General features: G+C 41.1%; 1 protein-coding gene across 3 annotated transcripts; it reads right to left on the reverse strand.

Moving 5' to 3' along the window:
* Positions 1 to 239: 239 nt before the first annotated feature.
* Positions 240 to 17989, reverse strand: LOC117366485 (G-protein coupled receptor 55-like). 3 transcript variants are annotated; one of them, XM_033957839.1, is made up of 3 exons: positions 17866 to 17989; positions 8596 to 8691; positions 240 to 1821 (listed from the first exon to the last, which is right to left on the reverse strand). In XM_033957839.1, exon 3 carries the CDS (start codon positions 1807 to 1809, stop codon positions 904 to 906), a length of 906 nt encoding a protein of 301 aa, XP_033813730.1. In that variant the 5' UTR covers positions 1810 to 1821; positions 8596 to 8691; positions 17866 to 17989; the 3' UTR covers positions 240 to 903. The 3 variants fall into 3 exon arrangements, with proteins under 3 accessions (XP_033813730.1, XP_033813729.1, XP_033813731.1); XM_033957838.1 differs by lacking the exon at positions 8596 to 8691 and having other exon boundaries at positions 17866 to 17962; XM_033957840.1 differs by lacking the exons at positions 8596 to 8691; positions 17866 to 17989 and adding an exon at positions 3372 to 3532.
* Between the last annotated feature and the right edge of the window lie 6690 nt (positions 17990 to 24679).

The following is a 24679-nucleotide window of genomic DNA, read 5'->3' on the forward strand; positions in this document are numbered from 1 at the left end:
AGCTAGAGGACATGTAATGAAGCTAAGGGGGGACAGGTTCAGGACTAATGTCAGGAAGTTCTGCTTCACTCAGAGAGTGGTTGACACCTGGAATGCCCTCCCAGAGGAGATTATTGCGGAATCAACCGTCCTAGGCTTCAAGAGCAAACTAGATGCATATCTCCTTAAGAGAGGCATATAAGGATATGGTGGACTATAAATTACGCCAGGTGTACACCTGGCAGGGCCTCCGCGTGTGCGGATCGCCGGACTTGATGGACCGAAGGTCTGATCCGGAGATGGCAGTTCTTATGTTCTTATGTTCTTATGTTTTGCTAGGGTTTTTGTACTGATTAATTTAGTTGAAGATTTGTTTTAAATAGATGGTTTTGTCATGTTGAATATATGAAATTATAAACTGCTCAGAAGGGTAACAGTGGGCAGTTATAAATTTGATCAATGTAAAAACAATTCAACTTAAAGCAACCACTTTCTGAAGGTAATAAAATTCTCCTATATAACCTAAGGTGCTCATTTTGAAGCAGATGGAAGTCTCAAATGGTCAAAAAGGCCCTTATTCTGTAACCGGAGCCGTTGTTGGCAGCCGCCTTAAAAGAGCCTACCAACTTTTCTTTATACTTTTCATTTCATATCATTGAAATGAAAAGTGTCAAGAAAAAAGTGGAATAACTTGTACGTTTCATGGCTCCACATCATTCTCTTCTTGGTTGGGCTGAGAACTTTTCAACGGCCTCTTGTAGGCCCTATCTTATGCAATGAGACTTAGCTATTAATAACTAGGGTTAACAGTAAAATAACACTTCTTAACAATAGCCCAGGTTAACTTTCCCCACTTTGGCTTTTTAAGGGTGATTATTGCAAATTCATTTATTAAATACATATTATACATTTTTTCTTTACAGATTAATTCCTACCTCTGATCAATCTGTTTTGAGGGACAGATTTTAAAAACTCCTTAAAGACAAGATAATAGCAGATTGCATCCAGGAAACAGTTAATATTGGCCACGCAGAGACTAACTTGAACAAATGTGCGCAGTGGAAGATACAAAGTGGAAGATAAAACATTACTTTTTACTAAATAATATAAGAATATTGATATGTGAAAAGGTGTAAAACAGACCACAAAGGTTGCCAAATTTGCCGTTACAATTTTTAATGATTTATTACCAAGGGAAGTTTGAGTTTTTGATTCTATTTTCTTCCTCAGAGATACAATGATATTAGCTGTGCAAAATGTCATTATTATAACGCTGCTCAGGAAAACAGTTTCCAGCATAGCAACCAAACTTGTGTTTGTCCAAGTGGTATTAGAAAACCCATAGAAGCACTGAGTCCCAGTACCGTTGTTGCTTTCATGCAGTTTATAAATGAAAACACTTGATCCACTCCAAACAATGATGCAGACTATGAAACAGGCCGCCATAGCTTTCTTAGGTGATCTCAGTATTTGGGAGCAGAAAGGGTACCTGATGGCAATGTATCGGTCCACACATATGCACATGGAGATCAAAATGCTCCCATACATGTTTACAAAGTAAAGGCTTTCCAGGAAAGAGCAAAACATTGATCCCAACTTCCAGTTATCTCTCCAGTTATAAGCGTACATCTTAAAAGGAAGAGTAAAAAGCAGAAGAGTGTCTACAATAATCAGTGTTACCACATAGGTTGTTGATTCCATCCATTTCTTGATCTTAACAAAAACCATCCATAAAGCCATAATATTAAAGAGTAATCCCAGAATGAATGTTGGAATATATACAATGATTTGGAACAGTTCTACTTGTTGACTGATTCCCTGGTTCTCCATCGTTTGGATTAACTGTAAAAGGAAGACAGAAGGTTTCTAATTTTAATTCATTTCCAATTTGAATCTCCCAAAGAAAATGCAATTTCAGATGGTGATACTTTGCTTTTTTCAGTTGGCAGTTTGGTTCATTTTATAGCTACAGGAAGGTCTAAAAGAAATCTAACTAAAAGTGTAAAACATAGGCAGGCACAACCAATAGAAACAAAAAACAAAGAGAATTGACTCCAAGGTATCCACAGAGAAAAAAATCCAGAAGAATTTTTTAAAGTCCATTTAAGGAACATCGCCACACCACAGAGTTTCTTTTGGTTTCTACAACCAATAGTAGCACATCATTTCTCATTAGCACTTCATAATTTCTTACTACAAAGTTTGGTTTACCAAATAGCTTCCTGCTACTGTTTTCTCTATAGGGCAGCCCTAAGAAGTTATTTACCCAAGACTACAGGATATATGAAAAGTGGCTACCCTTTTCTTGGGTAAAAGTATATAGACTCAGGCTGTGCTAACCTTGGGGGATCCCCAATTAATATATATAATTTTTCATTTTCAAAACTACATGCATTATTGTTCATTAAAAAAAAATACCTACTGACCTAGATTTTACTTTTGAATTTGTTAAAAATTTAAGTATTAAAGTGCAAAAAAACTCTCCACTTGTAAGGCTGAAAGTTAACTCTTACTTTCACAGAACTGTTCAGAGATATTGGAAGTCCGAGAGTTCTGTGAAATGTTGGCTGCACACAGGACTCCTATGAATTTTTTAACACAGTTGTTAGCAATGTTGTTTAAAATCTCAGTCCCTTAAAGAATAACTAAGTTGACATTTAGGACTCCTTTTACGAAGGTACACTAGCATTTTTAGCATGCGCTATAATGCCACGCACACTAACTCCGCGCTACATGGAAAATATTCATGCCAGCTCTATGAAGGCGTTAGCATCTAGCGTGCACTAAAACCGCTAGCGCACCTTACTCACTCTAAATGGAAGTTTTTTGGCCAATGATGTGGGCGTAGGTGGTTTGAGCATTGGGCTGTACCAAAAAGACCTGAGGCTTTTTCTTACGTTAGAGTTGGCTTTCAGCCTTACAAGTGGAGAGTTTTTATGCACTTTAATATTTATATTTTCCCACTTCACCAATTTTGGATTAAAAATTTAAGGAACACTCTCTCTAAATGTGGGCTAGATGGAAATTTGATATTTCTAAGGATTAAGACTTTCCTTAATTCTATTATTTTGTTTTAACTCCATTCTTTACTGTTCTGTATAAGAATTGTTTGAAAATTATAAATTAAAAAAAAAACAACCCACTGAAAAAACAGTTGCAAATCTCATGGGTACTTTTATTGTGGCGATTGCCATAGGGAAAGTTTTGCCCTTTGATAATTGGTTGAAAGAGCATGGAAAAAAAGTACCAGTGAGCATTACAGCTGCCCTCAGAGTTTTGAAAACTATCTTCTAAATTTACAATTGTTTGAGTCACACTCAAAAAGCAAAGGGGTAGATATTCAGCATGGTTTCAGTGGGTAGGACAGGCTGAATAATTGGTTCCATAATTACCTTGCTTTATCCAGCCATTCATAGCTTGATTTTGTAACAGATTGGATATGTGAGAAGTCCAAAAAAGCACTTATTGTAAGTAGGGATGGGATGTTGTTTGCAGCAACATAAGAAATGTTGACAGCAAGTTGCTGCATACTGTCTACAAATTAAAATAAATTTACTGAAATACTTTCAGGGATAAAGAGTTTGTAAACTCAAAGCCAGAAAAACTATAATGCACACCAAAAAAGAACTGGCCTTTATAAATGGTAAACCAGGGAAGGGTGATCAAACAAGTTTATAAAAAAGCTCAGAGATTCGAAACTCTGAAGGGAAGGTTTTGAGACCTCCCTTAGGGAAAGAGTTTACCTTCCAGTCATAGTCCTCTTATGAAAAATGTTTGATCACTTCCTTCAAAGGTATTATGCAAAGAACCACTTCAAAAGACTTCAAAAAGTGTCCAAACAAGGTACTAATTTTAAAATTGCAATTGTCACTGCACCTGTGACAAGTTCTAACAGGTTTACTTAACTTATAGGCAGGATTTAAGGGGTCCCAACGCAGCCCCGTTTCGATCCCTGCTTCAGGGGACCCGATTATTGATTCTCTAAACAGGTTCCATTACTTTCATGCTGGTAAAGTTTGCTGTGGTGACATGCAGCTGAAGACTCTAAAACAAACATGTAGACATGCCGCGTGTGAGTCAATCCATGTAATGAACCCACACTGACAAAAGGTGATACATTTCAAGGCATACACTGGATACAGAATGCTATAATACCGCTGCTGGAACAAAGTGCCTTCTAAATCTTCAAACCGCCAGACCAAGACGGTTCTCCTGGCATGTTAAATACTAAATTTCTTACAGACGTTGAAAAACGTGATGACGTCATGACGCTAACGTCATGACGCTGGAAAACGAGTCCTTAAGTCCAAAACGGCATGGATATCAAAATACTTCCAGTACTCCAAATATGAACTATTAAGATGTAAATAAGGACTGTAAAATAAATCTCTGATCAAAAAAGGTAAAAATGAAGAATGAAAATGGCAAAATCCTTCTCCTGCTCAAAATATTCCTTACTAAAAAGTAGATGAGGGCTGGGAAACCACAATTGAAACTCAAAATATTCCCTATTCTGAAAAGTAGATGAGGGCTGGGAAACCACAATTGAAACTCAAAATATTCCCTACTAAAATGTAGATGAGGGCTGGGAAACCACAACTAAAACTATGTGTAGGAAATACGTGGTTCTACAGAAATGCTACCCACTTTATTTCATGGTTTAAACCATGAGGACTCAATGTATGCAGATTATAAATCCACTTTTGTTCTTTCCTCCACAGTATTTTAGCAACATCACCCCCCTCTTGTAACTGAGACTACATCCAAAATGGAGAATTTTAAATCTGACAATTGATGCTGTAAATATGTCCAATGAGATACCAAAGGGGCTTCTTTAACCCCTGATCTAATTCTGCTCAGATGCTCTCCTATTCTAACTTTAATGCTACGGATGGTGCTGCCTACATAGTGAAGATGACAAGGGCACTGTATAATATATACCCCCTGTTCTGTATTACAATTGGTAGCCAAACTACGGGTTCTAGGTGGAGCCCTAAAGGTCTTCTCTGATAGTTCAACACTGTACGCACATGCTCTGCAATGGCCACAGGAGAGCATCTGAGCAGACTCGTTTTCCAGCGTCATGACGTTAGCGTCATGACGTCATCTCGTTTTTCAACGTCTGTAAGAAATTTAGTATTTAACATGCCAGGAGAACCGTCTTGGTCTGGCGGTTTGAAGATATAGAAGGCACTTTGTTCCAGCAGCGGTATTATAGCATTCTGTATCCAGTGTATGCCTTGAAATGTATCACCTTTTGTCAGTGTGGGTTCATTACATGGATTGACTCACACGCGGCATGTCTACATGTTTGTTTTAGAGTCTTCAGCTGCATGTCAACACAGCAAACTTTACCAGCATGAAAGTAATGGAACCTGTTTAGAGAATCAATAATCGGGTCCCCTGAAGCAGGGATTGAAACGGGGCCGCGTTGGGACCCCTTAAATCCTGCCTATAAGTTAAGTAAACCTGTTAGAACTTGTCACAGGTGCAGTGACAATTGCAATTTTAAAATTAGTACCTTGTTTGGACACTTTTTGAAGTCTTTTGAAGTGGTTCTTTGCATAATACCTTTGAAGGAAGTGATCAAACATTTTTCATAAGAGGACTATGACTGGAAGGTAAACTCTTTCCCTAAGGGAGGTCTCAAAACCTTCCCTTCAGAGTTTCGAATCTCTGAGCTTTTTTATAAACTTGTTTGATCACCCTTCACTGGTTTACCATTTATAAAGGCCAGTTCTTTTTTGGTGTGTACAAATTAAAATAAGCAGAACATTTCCTTCTTCAGAGTTATAATATTAGCTCTTGTTTTTTGTTCATTTGCCGATAATAAAGTGCATTATTTGCAAATAATTAAGCTTCAGATCTTATTAACAGAGGATGTGGTAGCAGAAGTTGGTAGATATCTGGGTTTAAAAAAGGTTTGGACAAGTTCCTGGAGGAAAAGTCCATAGTCTGCTATTGAGTAAAAAATGAGAAAAGCCACTGCTATCCCTGGGATTGGTAGCATGAAATGTTGATACTATTTAGGATTCTGCGAGGTATTTGTGACCTGGATTGGCCACTGCTGGAAGCAGGAATCTGGGCTACTTGGACCATTGCTCTGACCCAGTATGGCTATTCTTATGCTTCACACACAAAGAACACAGATATTTTTGTCAATCATACAAAAGAGATTGAGTAGAAAAAGGGGGTACCTTGATATATATGTACAGCAACAAAATGCTACAATAGCTTTTTGTTACTTGTAACTGGCTATACCTCATATATGAAAGTACCCCCTTTTTCCACTCAATTTCTGGCAAAAAATATTGGATGTAATTTTCCACATGCATGCATGCATGTTTTCTTATGATTGCATGCAATTTTGTACATGTATGAGAGCTATTTTGTATGTATATCTTGATTTCCAAAAAGCCTTTGACAAGGTGCCCCATGAATGCCTACTCCGGAAACTGAAGAACCATGGGGTGGAAGGAGATGTACATAGATGGATCAGAAGCTGGTTGGCGGGTAGGAGACAGAGGGTGGGAGTGAAGGGCCACTACTCAGACTGGAGGAAGGTCACGAGTGGGGTCCCGCAGGGCTCAGTACTAGGGCCGCTGCTATTTAATGTATTCATAAATGATCTGGAAACAGGGACGAAGTGTGAGATAATAAAATTTGCAGATGACACTAAACTATTTAGTAGAGCTCGGACTAAAGAAGACTGTGAAAAACTGCAAAGGGACTTGAACAAACTAGGGGAATGGGCAACTAGATGGCAGATGAAGTTCAATGTTGAGAAATGTAAAGTATTACATGTGGGAAACAGAAACCTGAGGTACAACTATACGATGGGAGGGATGTTTTTAAATGAGAGTACCCAAGAAAGGGACCTGGGGGGTGATGGTGGACTTGACAATGAAGCCGTCAGCACAGTGCGCAGCGGCTGCTAAGAAGGCAAATAGAATGCTAGGCATCATCAAAAAGGGTATTACAACCAGAACGAAAGAAGTTATCTTGCCATTGTATCGAGCGATGGTGCGTCCGCATCTGGAGTACTGCGTCCAATATTGGTCGCCGTACCTTAAGAAGGATATGGCGATACTCGAGAGGGTTCAGAGGAGAGCGACACGTCTGATAAAAGGGATGGAAAACCTTTCATACGCTGAGAGATTGGAAAAACTGGGACTTTTTTTCCCTGGAGAAGAGAAGACTTAGAGGGGATATGATAGAGACTTACAAGATCATGAAGGGCATAGAGAGAGTAGAGAGGGACAGATTCTTCACACTTTCAAAAAATAAAAGAACAAGAGGGCATTCAGAAAAGTTGAAAGGGGACAGATTCAGAACGAATGCTAGGAAGTTCTTCTTTACCCAGCGTGTGGTGGACACCTGGAATGCGCTTCCAGAGGGCGTGATAGGGCAGAGTACGGTACTGGGGTTCAAGAGGGAATTGGACAACTTTCTGCTGGAAAAGGGAATAGAGGGGTATAGATAGAGGATTACTGCACAGGTCCTGGACCTGTTGGGCCACCGCGTGAGCGGACTGCTGGGCACGATGGACCTCAGGTCTGACCCAGTAGAGGCATTTCTTATGTTCTTATGTTCTTATGTATGGAAATTTTATACTTGTGTATGATTTTAGTTTTCATAGACACTTCAACTCCTGAGGCAGGCGTACACTCTATTGCAATATGGCTCCGTGTCGCGTCATCTATTATATGTTTTGTTCAATAAACTTGGTTTGGTGTTGGAAGTCCATTGTGCTAACCATTGTGTGATTTTTGCAAGCTTAGTTTGAGCAATAGCAAGCTTGCCAGAAATCCTTAGAGTAATAACAGAGCTCCCTGGTTCATGTATCCCAAGTTCTACAGAGGCCTATGTTGCAGGCAAACCCTCTGGTCCCTGTATTAGAGGGTAAAGGGTATTACCAAAGATGACTTCCAGAGATGAGTCGGATTGCTTTTTGATGAACTTAGAAAGGACTGCCCAAATAGACAGTTGGCTGGAGGCAACATGGACTTCCTGTCTAGGACACCTTCTGACTGGCAATAGCTAAGCCACATTCTAAGACGCAAACCCAGATGAGTAGGTCACCTATGTGGAGGTTAAGGCTGCTATCTTAGAAGCCTATCACCAACAGGTTTCTGTGCAAAAGAGTGTCCCTGAAGCATTTTCTACAGAATCAGGGATGCTGCCTGGAAGTGTTGCAAATAGAAAGAAAGGCAGGTGCGGAGAAAGCCAAGGTCATTCTCCTGGAACAATCTGTAAAGGGTTTCACTTCTCCCATAAGGCAGTGGATGTACCAGCATCTCAAATGACACTAGAAAGTGCTTTGGAAGTGATGTAAATTTTCTACCAGGCTCAACCTATGCCTGAAACCTCTAAGGAGAGAAAGCCACTCTTGAGTCCAAAGAAACAGACAGATATTACGGTACCTGAAAACTTCAAAAAGAAGTTACTACCCTTCAGCTAGAAAGATATAGAAGAGAAAAATAGAGATCTTAGTGCTGGCCTAGCTAAGGACCCAGTGACCAATGCTGGCCTAAATGCAGGATTTGTACATTTTGCCAGGAACTGCCCCATGGTGAAAGAAGACATAATGGATGTGAATCTAGTAAATTCCCTTACCTCTAATTTGTGAACACTCTTTACTCAATAGTATGAAACTTTGTGCTTCAAGTTGAGCAGGCTGAATCTTTCTTCCAGAAGCTTGAAGACTCTTATCTGAAGGGGGATAATAAACAGATTTCAAGCACATGGGTCAGGCTGCAAGATAAAACTTTTGAGAAAGAGAGGCTCAGGAAAGATAAAAGCAGCTCTACAGAGGTTGCCTCCACTATACCAGGGACATAGCCTAAAGTCCATTTTGTGGGGTGGGGTGGGGGGGCGGGGGAGCCTATGGATGGAATGTATATTTCCTATTAGCATTCCCTTCCTCCCCTGCTGAATTTACATCATGTCTTTGCTGGTGGGAATGCACAAAAGTCAGTGGCATGCTTCAGTCACCAACACTGGAACTCCTATGTATGTTAAGTTCAGTTGCTGAACTGATAAGTAAGCGCAGGAGTGCTGGCATTGATGGCTGAATCATGCCACCGAATTCTACTTAGCAAAGGCAGGGGCTTGGGCATTAGACCTTTTTGACTGACGGGATTTGGGCATCCCTGCTAGCCATTAAACTGATGCTGCAATTTTAGAGAGGGTTAATTTATCCCATTGATCTCAACAACACGGAAGATATAGCCATCCTTAATCATAAATTAGGAAAAATCAAAGCTTGGTTAGACTCAAACAAACTGTCTCTTAACATCAATAAATCAAAACTCATGATTTTTCCCTTCAAAGACAGAGCAACTCTTCAGGCTCCCCTAAAGCTTGAATCACTCCCCTCAAAGTTGTTTCCACATTGAAACTGTTAGGAGTCACCTTTGATAGCAAATTCTCTTATCATTCTCACATCAGTATGGTCGTTCAAAAATGTTTTTATCGACTCAGAATGATACTTCACTAGCTAGGTTACTTGAACCATCTTCTCTAAACACACTAATTCACTCTTTTGTAATCTCCTGCATAGACTACTGCAACGCCCTGTATAAGGGCATAACAAAAAGGGAAATTAGACGGCTTTAAATTATTCAAAACACAGCGGTCAAGATCATTTATGGCGCAAAAAAATATGATCACGTCTCACCCCTTTTGTTTAACGCACATTGGCTTCCAGTCAAACACAGAATTAGTTATAAAATCTTACTTCTAACATTCAATACAAAATCAATCAACCATATTTCATCAACAGGCTTCTAATTCCTTATAACTCATTAAAATCTCTCCAGTCACTATCTTAGAATCTCCTGATTATCCCTTTGTTGAAATCTATTAATACATTGCGCTCCAATAACTTTGCTGTTACCGCCCCTACTTTATGGAATTCCCTACCTAACCACTTATGTAGCGAGTCCGATTTAAAACAATTTAAAGCGCAGTTAAAAACATTCTTGTTCCAAGACGCCTTTGGATAAAAACTGTCCTATTAAGGACAAAACTAAAAGAAAAATGTTATCATCCCATTCCTACTGTATTTTCCCTTTTACGTTACTCCTTTTCTATAATAATTGTAGTTCTTCCCCACTACCCTATTGTTTGAGTAAGTCCGTATATTTTATCAGTGTTTTTATTTAGATTTTTTTTTTTTTAAACATATGTTTATTAACAGTGAAGCCACACAAACAATCAGGCGACAGCAACGCCAGAGCATACAATCAGATACCACAATATATATAAAAACAACTGGTATATTCACAACCATCCAAAAAATAGCAGGAGGCCGGAAAGAATCTATGAACAGGACATAAGTGAAAAATCTCCACCCGAAGTCTGTGCAAGCTCCACCTATTTTTACTTGCGCCCGAAAACAACAGAATAGACATCCCCCCAGCCCTACTCTAAAAGCCATGCACACCAAGCACACCCAGAGCAGCAACAAACACACCCCCAGACACACTCTCCCCCCCCCAGGCAAACATCCCCCCTCCCCCTAGTACCCCAAAGTTTTACGTGTTTTTATGTAATTTTATATTGTAAACCGCTTAGAAACCTGAATAAGCGATTTAAAAAATCTTTTAATAAACTTGAAACTTTGAGCCCACAGTGAGGGATTCCCAGGCTCCCAAGGCTACTTCTTGGCTATGCCCCTACACTACACATGTAAGCTATGAGAAACCTGGCTAAGTCAGTCCAAGTTTTATCTTGAATCTTGTAAGAATCATAGGCTAGGTTGTGTACATTGTGACTTTGGGTCTTGTCAGCATCAAGTCTGTATAAAGAGTTCACCTGAATCTCAAGAGACTTTGGCATTTATTTTTCAAGCATACAGATATCTCAAAAGGCTGAAATGGACATCCATGTACTTGAATCAGCCAAATCCTGATTGCAAAGGCAGAATAGGGACTTCCAACACTGCAGTATGTCCAAATAGTAAGGGAGAGTGTTCTGGGTGTATTTTGGGAAGGACTATGGAGTGCCTGAAATCCGGGCATCTAACAGTGATTACCAAAGGGAAAGAAACTTCCATGTTTCAGGAGCAGTTGTTCACTGGAGGGATTAAGGCATGATATTTCCTTAATTCTCAAGTGGTTGCTGTCACCTTTCCTCTCCCCTGAAATTGAAACAGAAAGAGGCTGCCAGGTTCTATGACAGCTTCAGGTATCATGGGCATTCTTAACAGAGCAGTAAGCAAGTCTGAGGGTAGCCCTCCAGAAATATAAAAATACCTACTATACCTGAATGTACACTTGGTATGGTATTCCAGTGTCCAGATTAGTAGGTAGGGTGTACATACAGGAAGCAGAGATCCAGCCATGATAGTCTGATTCATAGGCCTAGTCAGAGCTTAGTTCATAGGCTTCAGTTGCACAACATGGCATACCGGGGTATATCACTACAACACCACCTCAATAGCCTTCAGAGAGGTTTTCAGGTGTCATATATTTAGGTATAGTAGGTATATTTCTATTCCTGGAGGGCTCACAATTATAATAAAAAAGAGTTGAAGTAGAATTTGAACCTGGATTCCCTGGTTTAAAGTTAACTGCACTAACCACTAACTGCTATTTTCTAAGAATGTTGCTATACAAATGTCCATAGGTAGTTAGTAGCTCAACTGTTCAGTGAGGCTAAAGTGGGTGGGGTTGTGGCAGGGCAGGGTCTGAGTCCTTATTATCTGATAACATGCAGAAATAAAGATCAGCAAAATTAGATCAATTAAATATCTAAATTTAATAAAAGGCATGACAAAGAATAAAGTGACAAGAAAATTAAACAGGGTCTGGCTAATGTCCAGGGAGCCCAGGCCACATGATCCAGCACTCCTTGGAGGGCCACAAGGTAATGGCAACAAATGAGGCAAAACCAAAAACTCAGTCCATAGCCAAGCAAAGGTTCAAAATATTTATTCCCTCAGTTTATAATTCACTGGGTTGGCCTCATACAACTTGCATAAGTCCTTTGCTTAAGCCCAAGGGTCTTAATAGTTCAGCCAATATTTTAAAGTATAAGACAGTTCATCAGGATACAAAACATTCAGCAACAAAAATACCTGCATTCTTTACAAAGTCCAGCTGCTTCTCTAGCTTAGTCATTGCAGCATACAGTCCATGGAACCAGCGTTCCCTTTGCTTGGCATAAGAGTCAGCCCTGAGGCCGCCCTACTCTCACTCTCTTCTCATCTTGTGCTTCTAAAAAACTACTAAGCACTTGGCATGCAAACATATGGGAAGTTCTCTCCTGACTTCCTGTAAACCACATACCTAATCCTAATTCTAGGTCAGTAGGAAGGGGAACCATTCCACCCAATATCATATGATGATCTTAATTCCTCCCAAAGTTCCCACTACAATGGGTTCTAGGTATGTCAGGGCTTTGAGTTTGGCTTAAGGGCTCTAACTCCTTCTAATACCAAACTAGCTTTAACTCACTACTCACTCAGCCCTTAATGCTAGAGGGAACAGGCTTCTCAGTCCATGCTATCTATCAAAGCCATGCATTCATTCCATAAGCCTTAAACATACTGCCACCACTGCATATTATAGTCCTTAGGACTGCCTACTTCAGTATAGTATATTTCTACCATGTTCTAAACTATGCATTACTTATATACATTGTTCTTACATTCTTTCATCTCCTCCTGAATGCCAATCCATTTCAGTTTCTCTCTCTAGAATGTCAGGGAAATTGCCCTCTATTTGCATAGAGATATCTACATCAGAGAGCCTTTCCTCCCCCTCTGAATCTGAGGACATACCCTTTTCTTGGGCAACTTCTGGATAAATCTGTCCCAGTTGCTCCTTTCTCCAGGCTGGGTTTTGCCTTGGAGCTATGTTCCTGTCAGCTTTGTAATTCCTCTGAACAAAGTTCCTATGATGCACAAGCACTAGAACTTGGTTTCCTGTATGGCATTCTAAGCTTTCTGAAGCTTTCTCCCCTCAAAGTTCCTGGCTGCCTGTGTATGTTCCCAGCTGTGCCTAATTTATTACGCTGATGCTTCTACCTTGCACTGTCTCCTGGGGCAACCACAGGCTGTGCTTTGAGCACTACCTTTCTCTCTGTCCCATCCCTTTCCTTAATCCTTTCTGTGTCAGCTAGGTTTGCTTGTGGGCTAATGTGAGAGTCAGCACTCTGTTAATAAAAGGAATGATAGGGACAGGTAGTAGGAATCCTATTCCTCACTGCAGTATCCCCTCTTAGCTGCACTCCCTGCCCTTCCTTTAGGACTGATGACAAGTTTGCTGGGTTTGTTCCTCTCCCTTGGAACAGGGACAGTTTTCACAAATATTGGATTTAAATCAGGGTTTTCTCCAGTGACGAATTGTCTAACACACTCACACACACATAACCACTGTATATATGTATGTATGCATGCCTATGAGCCTAAATTTAAGAACCTAAAAATACATAGGAGCCAGCTTTGTGGGTGCTGAGCACCTTCATTATTGAGGGAGCATCTTCATTTGTGTCCAGTGAGAGAGAATTTGTATTGTGCTTGGCTTGGCCAGGGAGGGGTCAGACTGTGCTAGGAGGCAAGAAGTTAGATCCCTTTCATTTATTTCCAGTTTTGGGTACATGATATAGCTGGATTAATCTATTTGGTGAAATAGCAGACCTAGATTTAGCTAATCAGTGCTCAGCAACCTTTTACCAGAGTTGGCTCAAACATTAGGCAAAATAAGTGGTTGCCTAGGGATTAGTATCAGAGCGGCCAAAAAGAGCAGAAGCAGTAGTCAGAGCATAACAATTAGTCCTGTCAGCCCCGTTAATTCAAAGAATTACACATTCTTTTAGCTGCAAGGAAATTAGATACACAAATACATACAAAGCAAAGTTTAATATTTTAACAGTAGGATATCAGTTATATTTTTTTTATAACAATTTTTCACAATAATTTTTTATAACTATTTTTGACAACAGTTTTTCACATTAATGTTTATTATTTACGATCTTGCATATAAAGCAGAACACAGTACTTAGGAAGAACTGTTTCGTTTCTAAGACTGGTGAGTAAAGTGTCTTGAACAGCAGAGCATAATGATTTTTAATAGTGTGATTCATGATATGTAAATGTTGATATATTTTTCCATTTCTTTATTTTGTATGTTTGCACAGAAAACCAGTTGTTAACTTAAGACCCCGGAAGAAGCCATTACTGGCGAAACAGGTCCCATAGTGATTTAGCTGGAAAAGATAAGTGTGTATTTTTATCAATTATTGATTTACAGTGATTTTTGAGTCTTTGAATAGCAAGACCTTATGACATCTCACTGTTAGCAGTTGTTGAAAATTCATATATCTGCTTTTTTTTGGGGGGGGGTGACAGTAGTTTTTTCACACTTTTAGTTAGAGTCAGTTTTAATATCATTCACAATTAGTTTACACAAAAAAAATGTAAATGAAAAGAAGAAAGATTTAAATGAAAAAAAGAAAAATCAAAGATAGATTTTTTTGACACCATTTAGTGCTTTATTTTAATTCATCAGCAGTGAATGAGAATGCTACAATTCTGTATCCCCTTTTCATAAAACACCCATCCAAACTCCTACGAACCTCAGTAACACCACTCTGTGTTCAATAGACTTTCATTACACAGAGATTTATGTGTTCTTCCTCACCGGATCATTTTATATTTATTATTTAGTTTTAATTTCATTAAGTTAAGTGTTATTTTAAAGCTAATATACATAGACTTAAATATTCAATTAGTATTTGCTAGTACAGTAAAGTGGTACCTTGGATTATGAGCATAATCCGTTCCAGGAGCATGCTCGTAATCCAAAATGCTCGTTTATCAAAGTGAGTTTCCCCATAGGAAATAATGGAAACTCGCTTTGATACGTTCCCACCCCCCGAGGCCAGCGGCGCTGCTCTATCCCCCCCCCCCCATGAGAACTGGCATTGCTCCCTCCGAAGGCCCCCCCTGCGATCCGGCACCCTCCTCCCGCGATTCGGCACCCTCCCCCCCGCGATCTGGCACACACACCCCCCCCCCCGCCATGATCGGGCATCCCCCGCCGTGATTGAGCACCCCCCCCCCCGCTGCGATTGGGCACACACCCCCCCGCCGCTTCTTACTGTCACCTGGGCCTGGGCACCGGCACCGGCATGTCCTGTGCGTTGGTGCCGGTGCCCAAAGATCGGCCTCCTCTTCTTGCTGGGCCTTGAGCATCTGCGCATGCTCAAGGCCTGCGAGTTCATGCTCTCTCCGAGATTCTCGGAGATCTCAGAGAGAACATGAACTCGCAGGCCTTGAGCATGCGCAGATGCTCAAGGCCTAGCAAGAAGATGAGGCCGAACTTCGGGCACCAGCACCAACGCACAGGACATGCCGGTGCCGGTGCCCAGGCCCAGGTGACAGTAAGAAGCGGCGTGGGGGGGGCCCAATTGCGGCGGGGGTGCCCGATCGCGGCGGGGGGGGGGGGTGCCGGATCGCAGGGAGGAGGATGCCGAATCACGGGGAGAGGGTGCCAGATCGCGGGGGGGGGGGGGCGCCACTCACAAATCGAGGCACGCTCAGTTTCCGAGGCGCCAATTTTGCGAATGTTTTGCTCGTCTTGCAAAACACTCTCAAACCGATGCACTCGTAAACCAAGGTACTACTGTACTTAGCTTTTCAAATGTGGGCATGTTCAGGGACAGGTATCACCAACATGTTTTGCAATTTATTGCTTTTTCAAGGTGAAGTCCCTAATGATATGCTGCCATCCTCTTAGACCACTTAGGGCTCCTTTTACAAAGGTGTGCTAGGGCCTTAACACGCGCAGTAGCGCGCGTTAAATTCCTGAGCGCGCTAGCCACTACCACCTCCTTTTTAGGAGGCGGTAGATTTTTGGCTACACGCGGTAATTTTGTGTGTGCGCTAAAAACCCTAGTGCACCTTTGTAAAAGGAGCCCTTAATCTAAGAGAATGGTGGCATATCATTAAGGACTTCACCTTGATAAAGCAATAGATTGCAAAACATGTTGGTGATACCCGTCCCTGAACATGACCACATTTGAAAAGCTAAGTACTAGCAAATACTAATTGAATATTTAAGTCTATGTATATTAGCTTTAAAATAACACTTAACTTAATGAAATTAAAACTAAATAATAAATATAAAATGATCCCGTGACGAAGAACACATAAATCTCTGTATAATGAAAGTTTATTGAACACAGAGTGGTGTTACTGAGGATCGTAGGAGTTTGGATGGGTGTTTTATGAAAAGGGGATACAGAATTGTAGCATTCTCATTCACTGCTGATTGAAAAAAAAATACCCAAAAAACTATGATTAAAATGCTAATGACATCATTATTTTAATTGATGACACAGAGGAAAGGTTTTTCAGAGTCTATGACTGAAATCTGGAACCATAAAAGTCTCGGATTAATTCTTGAATTTTCAAGCTCTGAGCAGGTTTCTGAAACTCTTTTCCTCTCCTTAATATTGACACACTCACTTTAGACACTTTATTCTCTAACATAAGAAATCATTGTTATTGAGCTTATAGTTATCATTGAGTTTCTTCCATCATTACATATTTGAACTATTTACTCTAAAATATTTCACATAACATGTTTTCAGGTTTGAAGAACTTTTAATTCATTAAGGGGGTCTTTTACTAAGGCGCGTTAGCCGATTTAGCGCTCGCTAAATGCTAACACGTCCATTGAATATAATGGGCGCGTTAGCATTTAGTGCATGCTAATTTTTAGCGTGTGCTAAATCGTCTAGTGTACCTTAGTAAAAGACCCCTTATATTCTACATAAATTTAAAACAGGGGTAGGGAATTCTGGTCCTCGAGAGCCATATTCCAGTCAGGTTTTCAGGATTTCTCCAATGAATATGCATGAGATTTATTTGCATGCACTGCTTTCAATGCATATTCATTGGGGAAACCTGAAAACCCGACTGGAATACGGCTCTCGAAGACCAGAGTTCCCTACCCCTGATTTAAAATGTAGAATTAGATAATTTAAGAGAATTGGGGACTGCACCAGATAACCATAGGCAGTTTAACCCGAGATGATATCTCAAACATAGTACTTATGATATCAGTATCTAAATGAATCCACTCTATGCATCATGATATCTCTTATAAATTTATCTTATTCATATAACTTAGTCACTCTAAAGGGAAGTTTTTTAGCCAATGATGTGGGTGGTTTGAGCATTGGGCTGTACCAAAAATACCTGGGGCTTTTTCTTCCATTAGAGTTGGCTTTCAGTCTTACAAGTGGAGAGTTTTTATGCACTTTAATATTTATATTTTCCCACTTCATCAATTTTGGATTAAAAATTTAAGTAACATTCTCTCTAAATGTAGGCTAGATGGAAATTTGATATTTCTAAGGATTAAGACTTTCCTTAATTCTATTATTTTGTTTTAACTCCATTCTTTACTATTCTGTACAAGAATTGTTTGAAAATTATACATTAAAAAAAACCAGTTCCCCAGTACTGAATTTTTTTTGTGGTCTATTTAAGATTGCTTCACAAGAAGTATTTTTCTTGCATGCAAATATATTTTCTTTAGCCAGTTTTTGTGTGGTAGTTCTTGATTTACTGGCAGTTTTTTGGCTATGGGGGGGAGTATTACAGATCGTGTGTTGCTCCTTATAATTTGGTTACGAGCTTCGTACTAAATTTGCTTCAGTTTCTCTTCCCAGTTCCCCAGTGGAACTTTTGAGGTTTTTGCAATGTGATGATTTTAATACAATTCAAATTTTAAGTGTCCAGTATAAACTGCACTAAAACCTTCACCTGAAGCTGCTGTAATGCAAAAATAATCTTGAAAAGATCTTAACAGTGAGCTATTTAGAATCTTAACTGCAAACTATAAGTTACAATATTATTTAGCAACTTACCTCTAAACTGCAACTTGTTAGGTATTTTGCTAGAGATCTCATCTCATGCAGTGTCTGTTAAATTATTTCCTTCTGCGGCTTCCACTGTTCATAGAGCTTCACATAGAAACTCCCACAATGCTTAAGGACCTTATTTTGCACAGGAAGGAACATGTTCCTCCCCACCTCCCCCTTTGCACATTCCATTCTTTGTTAACACCAGCTGCAAAAAGCAAATATTTGTATGTTCTCTCTACAATATTCTTTTAAGAATAAACATTATATTAATAACAGCTTTTTTATGAGTTCCAAATGGCTGCTCAAACACGGGACACATCCATTGACAGTGCTTCTTACATAAATAATATTAAACAACTGTAAATTAATTACTACACCAGACTATGAGAGGGTGCTGAAAGGTTCTCAGCCAAACCAACCAACTTCCTAAATTCTGAGCATTATTTTGCCACTGGAATTCCTATGAGCTTCGGAACAGTTACCGCCACTGCCGGCGCTAAAATCCATGCTACGTGTTAGTAATGGAGGGGGGGTTTAAGTGCCAATTTGCAGAAACAAAATTCCATGTTTCGACATTGTTTCAGATCATTGATTGAACCATATCCATGTCATTTTCTTCTTAGTTGGGCTGAGAACTGTTCAGCACCCCCTAATATTCCACTTCAGTATATAGAAGCACAGTAAATGATATTACCGTATTTTTTGCTCCATAAGACACACCTGACCATAAGACGCACCCTAGATTTAGAGGAGGAAAACAAGAAAAAAAACATTCTAAACCAAATTCTCCCTGCCTGACTCTGCACCCAACCCCACATTCCTTGCCAGGTTCTGTACCCTGTCCCTCCTCTTGTGGTCTAGTGGCAGGCTGGGACAGGGCACAGGGCAGAGAGGGACAGGGCACAGGGCAGTGCCTAGTGGCTGGCAGGCAGGTAGGGACAGGGCAGGCAGGGAAGTCTTTCTGTTTTCTGCTCAGCTTTGGAAAATGCACCTATCTAATACCTTTACATTTTTATTTCCTCTTTTTAAATTTTTTTAAAGCAATTCACATGTCCAGCACAAGGCCTCTTGCCTCAGCTGTACGTTTGTTGTAAATTTAAATTAGTAATTAATTTGCTGCAATTCCAGCAGGAGGGCCCCCTTCCCTGGTATCTTTCTGCAGGGTAACTTTTTGCAGGGCTGGGAAACCTCCTGATTAATTTAATTCTGGCAGGTGTATGTATCAGAGAAGAGGAATGGTTTGAAATTGGTTTTCAATTTTGAAAAGGAAGATTATAGCCTTAGATACTGAGGTAGCATGTTCCAGAGTTCAGGGCCTTGAACTGAAAAGATGGAACAAAGGGGTGTGATCATAAATTATCTCCCTGAATGCGGGTACAGTACAACAGTTTTATTGTGAGGATCTGAGCATTCTTGAAGGACAATAAAGGGTCAGAAAGTGTGAAAGAAAATGGGGCTCGCCAGAATTGAAATTTTAAATTTACTCTCTCATTATTTCAAAACTAGATTATTGTAACTCTCTACTAAAAGGTATCACTCAAAACAAATAAGGAGACTTCAACTTATCCAAAATACTGCAATTAAAATTATAACAAACTCAAGAAAATATGACCATGTAACCCCACTTTTAAAAAATGCTCACTGGCTGCCAATACCACATCATTTTTCTTATAAAACTGCTCTACTGTTGTTTAAGATCACCCAAACAGGATTCCGGAACTTGGGTGACAAAGACTTGAAGGACAGCGGCTTCCACCACACTGCCACTAATAAAGGTGCCACTGCAGTTGGACATGGCTTCAGCCTCAAGTTTTAAAATCAAAGCACAGGAAAAAGCAAAATAAATCTTAACAAATTGGGAGACTGGAGCGAGATATGGAAGGAAATAGTTTATAGATCCTTCTGCAGGCAATATTATGGTTCTTTATTCAAAATGTTGGTGGGTCTCGCTCATTAGACCCTATAGCTGAACTCCAAGATTCAAATTGGCGGATTTAAGGTCATCTGGAAGGATGAAGGCGGGTATACGTACTTTGGATGATGTTATTTCAGATGGTAAGCTGCTTGATTTTTCACAATTGCAACACAATTTTGGTCTTAATAAATCACAAAATTATAGATGGTTGCAGTTGAAGCAGGCCATTCAGGTTGGGTTCCCCGAATGGAAAAATCTCAGTAATCAGTATAGTTTGCCACTCTTATGCTTTCAAGTGGACTTCCTGGGACACCAGGCCGCTCAGTTGTATAAATTAATATCTGGATTTTTAAATAAGAAACCAAAAACTGGCCTTCGGGACATTTGGAGCATTGAGATCAAGCATCAAATTACTGCATCCCAATGGCCACATATTTGGGCTTGGAGGATGAGATGTACAGTGTGCATCTATGAGACAAACTTGTTTTTTTCTGTTACATAGAGCATATTGGACTCCGGTTTGTTTACAGAAGTTAGATAGCTCTAAATCTAATAGATGGGACATTAGATCACTTGTTATTCTACTCTTTCCGATCCCTTCCCAATTTGTAGGGGTACTCGCCAGGGTTTCCCCCTTTCGCCTCTGTTATTTATCTTGACCCTAAATCCTCTCATTCGGGATGCTCAGGGTAACCCGGATATCATGGGAATGGTAGTGGGGGCTCATCATTTTAAACTGGCGGCTTTTGCCGATGACCTCTTGGTCTATTTGACGGATCCTCGGGCCTCCCTCCCTGCTCTCTTGGAGTGTTTTCGCGAGTATGGGGATTTTTCTGGTTTTCGTTTAAATCAGCAGAAGTCGGAGGCTTTGGTGTTTCCGGACTCTTTGCGGGTGGATTGGGGACCGGATTTTCCTTTGCGTTGGGCGGATCATTCTTTTCGGTACCTTGGTATTTTGTTGTCCATGGATGTCTCAGCGTTGTACCGTTTGAATGTTGATCGTTTGTTGCTGGAGACTAAGGGGCTTTTGCGGCGCTGGTTGAATCTTCCTCTTTCATTGATGGGCCGTGTTCATCTTTTTCGCATGATTATCTTCCTTAAATGGTTATATGTCTTGCAAACGCTTCCTCTGTTTCTTTTGAAAAAGGATCTCCTGGGTCTCCAGAGACTGGTGATCTCATTTTGCTGGGAGGGCAAGAAAGGTAAAATGCATCGTTCTTTTCTTCAAGGGTCCTGGGCACTGGGAGGTTTGGGTCTTCCCTCGATTTGTTTGTATAATTTGGCTTGCTTGCTTCAGCATGTCCGGGATTGGCTTTTTCATAGCTCTCAATATACTGATCGGGAGTTGGAGGTTGATTATTTTTTTCCGTGGGCTCTGCCTTATCTTTTGCATTGGGACGGGAAGGTGCGGTTGGGTCCTGGGGCCCGGAGTTGCTTGGTGGAGCCGCTCCGTAGGGCTTGGAGATGTGTTTCTCAGTTGTGGGGTCATTCGCCTTTTAGTTCTGTTCTGATGCCCATAGTGGGCAATGCGGCATTTAGTCCGGGACAGGAAAATGTTGTTTTTAAACGTTGGGCGAGGAAGGGGCTCCGCTCTTTGGAGCAGTTTCTACAGACGGATGGTAGCGCTGTTCCTTTTTTGACTCTCCAGGCGTCTTGGTCCTTGGGTACGACGGATCATTTTGCTTATATGCAGCTTTCTCATTATGTAGCCTCTTTGTCCCGAGACTCTTTGACTCAGTCTTTTGCGGTCACTTTACACAAATTTTTCTTTGATGCTCAGTGGGATTGGCTTTCTATTTCTCAATATCATCGCAGATTGGTGGCTTTGCAGCCTCGGCGGGATTACCAGCAGCCCGGGACCTGGGACCTGGGATGTCGCCCGCGGGTGGCGTCCTTGGCTCCTTTGGTGCGCCGGATTCCTCGGGTGGTGCAGAGCACCGAGCTCCAGGAATGTCACTTTCGGGTTCTCCATCGGGGTTATGTCTCTCAGCAGCGGGCCTTTTATTTCGGGTGTGCCCCCACGGCTATTTGTCTGAAATGTCACCGGGTTGCTAACTCTTTGGCACATGGGGTGTGGTTATGTGCCTCTATTTCTGCCTTTTGGATGGAGGTCCGCTGTTATTTGGAATCTTTGGTGGGTTATCAGCTCCCCTCATCGGTGGAAGGGACTATTTTTTTGGCGGATGGCTATTTGGGAGGACTTTCTGCAGGCGACAGCTTGCTTATTCGTAAGGGCTATATTGTGGGGAAGAAATGTATTCTTAATCATTGGCTTCAGGACTCCCCACCCACCATCTGGTATTGGCGCAATAAATTTCATCTTTTAATGGTCTGGGAGTCCATGTCCGCTCGGTTTTCTGGATCTCGGAGCAAGCTTTTTCTGTCCATTTGGGCCTCCTATTTGGATACTTTGCCCCTTATGATAAAGAGCCAGGTGGTCAATCGCTTGCGGAAGCCAGTAGTCCCCGTATTGCTAGTGGGTTGAGGGTGGGGTTTTGGAGGTGGGGGGTTTTGGGTTGGGGTGGATGGGTGGGTTGCTTTTAGTTTGGATCTGGAGGGCTCCAGGCTATCAGAATACAGGCCTGGACTCTCACTGTTGTCTAGGGTCATTTGTTGGGTGATTACCTTGTATTTGTATTGGAACAATATAATGTGAAAATGTTTGTGCTCTCTTTGTTCTATGTGTATTTTCAACTTTTGTGAATAAAAAGTTTACACAAAAAAAAAAAACACTTTCACGGTTTTGTAATACCTGGATATACAATGCTGGGCCTGGTGAGCCTGGATATACAATGCTGGGCTATTTCCAGTGACAAGCATTGAATATCCAGGTATTTTCTAGGCCACTAAAAGTTAGCCAGCTATGCGACATTCAGCATCATCTGGATAACTTTTTAGCGGCCAAAGATAGACCAGCTATTTTAAGTAGCCTATCTTAGGTACTAAATTTAGCTGGCCAGCATCTAAATATTTGGGGCTATCCAGCTAAATTGTGAGATATAGACAGTTAGTCACTAGTCACTAACTGGGATATTCAGTGGGAGATAGTTGGCTATGTTCCACTGAATATTAATGGTTAGCTGGCTGAACATTATTTTACTGGCAAGGAGCCATCCTGGCTAGTTAAATAGTGCTCAATATTGAGGGTAAGCACTTGAGCTATAGTGGAAATTTGAGGCATAAAGGTCAGAGAAGTATCACACCTAAAGTTTTTGTAGTGGTTATTTATGGAATAGGAATAGAACAAAGAAGGATGAGTGGTCCAGGCATATTCAGAGTAAAGGAGTGGCTTTGATTTTCAATGAATCAAGATAAGTTTGTTCTTCTTAAGCCAACTGGTTATCTGAGTCAATTTATTGTTGAAGTTCAGAATTTGGGCAACATTGGCAGGGTCGAGTATACATAAAATATGAACATCATCTGCTTATATGAAGGCTGTAAAATCTAAGGTTTGTAAAAGAGTTAATAATGGTGCAAAGAAAATGTCAAACAGAGTGGGGGCTAGTATTGAGCCCTGAAGGACCCCAGAGGCAGGTGAGAAGAGTCTAGATGGCATACCATGAAGCTGAACTATAAAATTGTGGCTTGAAAAATATGATGAGGACCAAGTCATAGAAACATAGAAACATAGAACATGACGGCAGAAAACGGCCAAGGCCCATCTAGTCTGCCCACACTAATGGCCCACCCCCTAACTACCTCCATGAAGAGATCCCAATGCCAATCCCATCTTTTCTTAAAATCTGGCACGCTGCTTGCCTCAATTACCTGTTGTGGAAGATTATTCCAGCGATCAACCACCCTTTCGGTGAAGAAATATTTTCTGGTGTCGCCATGAAATTTCCCACCCCTGATTTTCAACGGCTGCCCTCTTGTTGCCGTGGGTCCTTTAAGGAAAAAGAGATCCTCTTCCACCTCGATATGGCCTGTGACATATTTGAACGTCTCGATCATGTCTCCCCTCTGCATTCCTCGATTGAGTACAGCTGCAACTTACCCAGTCGTTCCTCATACGGGAGATCCTGGAGTCCTGAGACCATCCTGGTGGCCATTCGCTGAACCGACTCAACTCTCCGCACATCTTTTTGATAATGCGGCCTCCAGAATTGTACACAGTATTCCAGATGGGGTCTCACCATGGATCTGTACAACGGCATATGACCTCGGGCTTACGGCTGACGAAACTTCTACGGATACAGCCCATGATTTGTCTAGCCCTGGATGAAGCTTTCTCCACTTGATTGGCAGTCTTCATGTCTTCGCTAATGATCACCCCAAGTCACGTTCTGCTACAGTCCTTGCTAGGATCTCACCATTTAGGGTGTAAGTCCTGCATGGATTTTTGCCGCCAAGGTGCATGACCTTGCATTTTTTGGCATTGAAACTTAGTTGCCAAGTCTTTGACCAATGCTCCAGCAGGAGCAGGTCCTGCGTCATACTGTCGGGCACTGTGCTTTCATCTGTTGTACAGTTGCCTACCATGTTGCATAGTTTGGCGTCATTGGCAAATAATGTAATTTTACCTCAAAGCCCCTCAGCCAAGTCTCTTACGAAGATGATAAATAGGATCGGGCCCAAGACTGAGCCCTGCGGCACTCCGCTGATCACCTCCATCATATCAGAGAGGGTACCATTTACCACTACCCTCTGAAGTCTACCTCTAAGCCAGTCCCTAACCCATGCAGTTAATATTTAACCCAGTCCCATCGAATCCATCTTGCTCAATAACCTGTGGTGTGGGACGCTATCAAACGCTTTGCTTAAGTCCAAGTACACGCTTTGCTTAAGTCCAAGTCCAGGGACTCCCCTATATCCAGTTTTCTTGTTACCCAGTCAAAGAAGCTGATCAGATTTGATTGGCAGGGCAGTATCCTTCAATCCACCCTCAAATTTTGGTGGGCC

Source organism: Geotrypetes seraphini, chromosome 9 (genome assembly GCF_902459505.1).
Source record: "Geotrypetes seraphini chromosome 9, aGeoSer1.1, whole genome shotgun sequence".
In the NCBI taxonomy this organism is placed as follows: Eukaryota; Metazoa; Chordata; class Amphibia; order Gymnophiona; family Dermophiidae; genus Geotrypetes; species Geotrypetes seraphini.

Coding starts and splice junctions, on each gene's coding strand:
- LOC117366485 (XM_033957838.1), bottom strand. CDS start 17,907: ATGAGATCTCTAGCAAAATACCTAACAAGTTGCAGTTTAGAG. Junction 1,822..17,865: donor TAACAAGTTGCAGTTTAGAG/GTAAGTTGCTAA, acceptor TTCCTTTTACAG/TTAATCCAAACGATGGAGAA.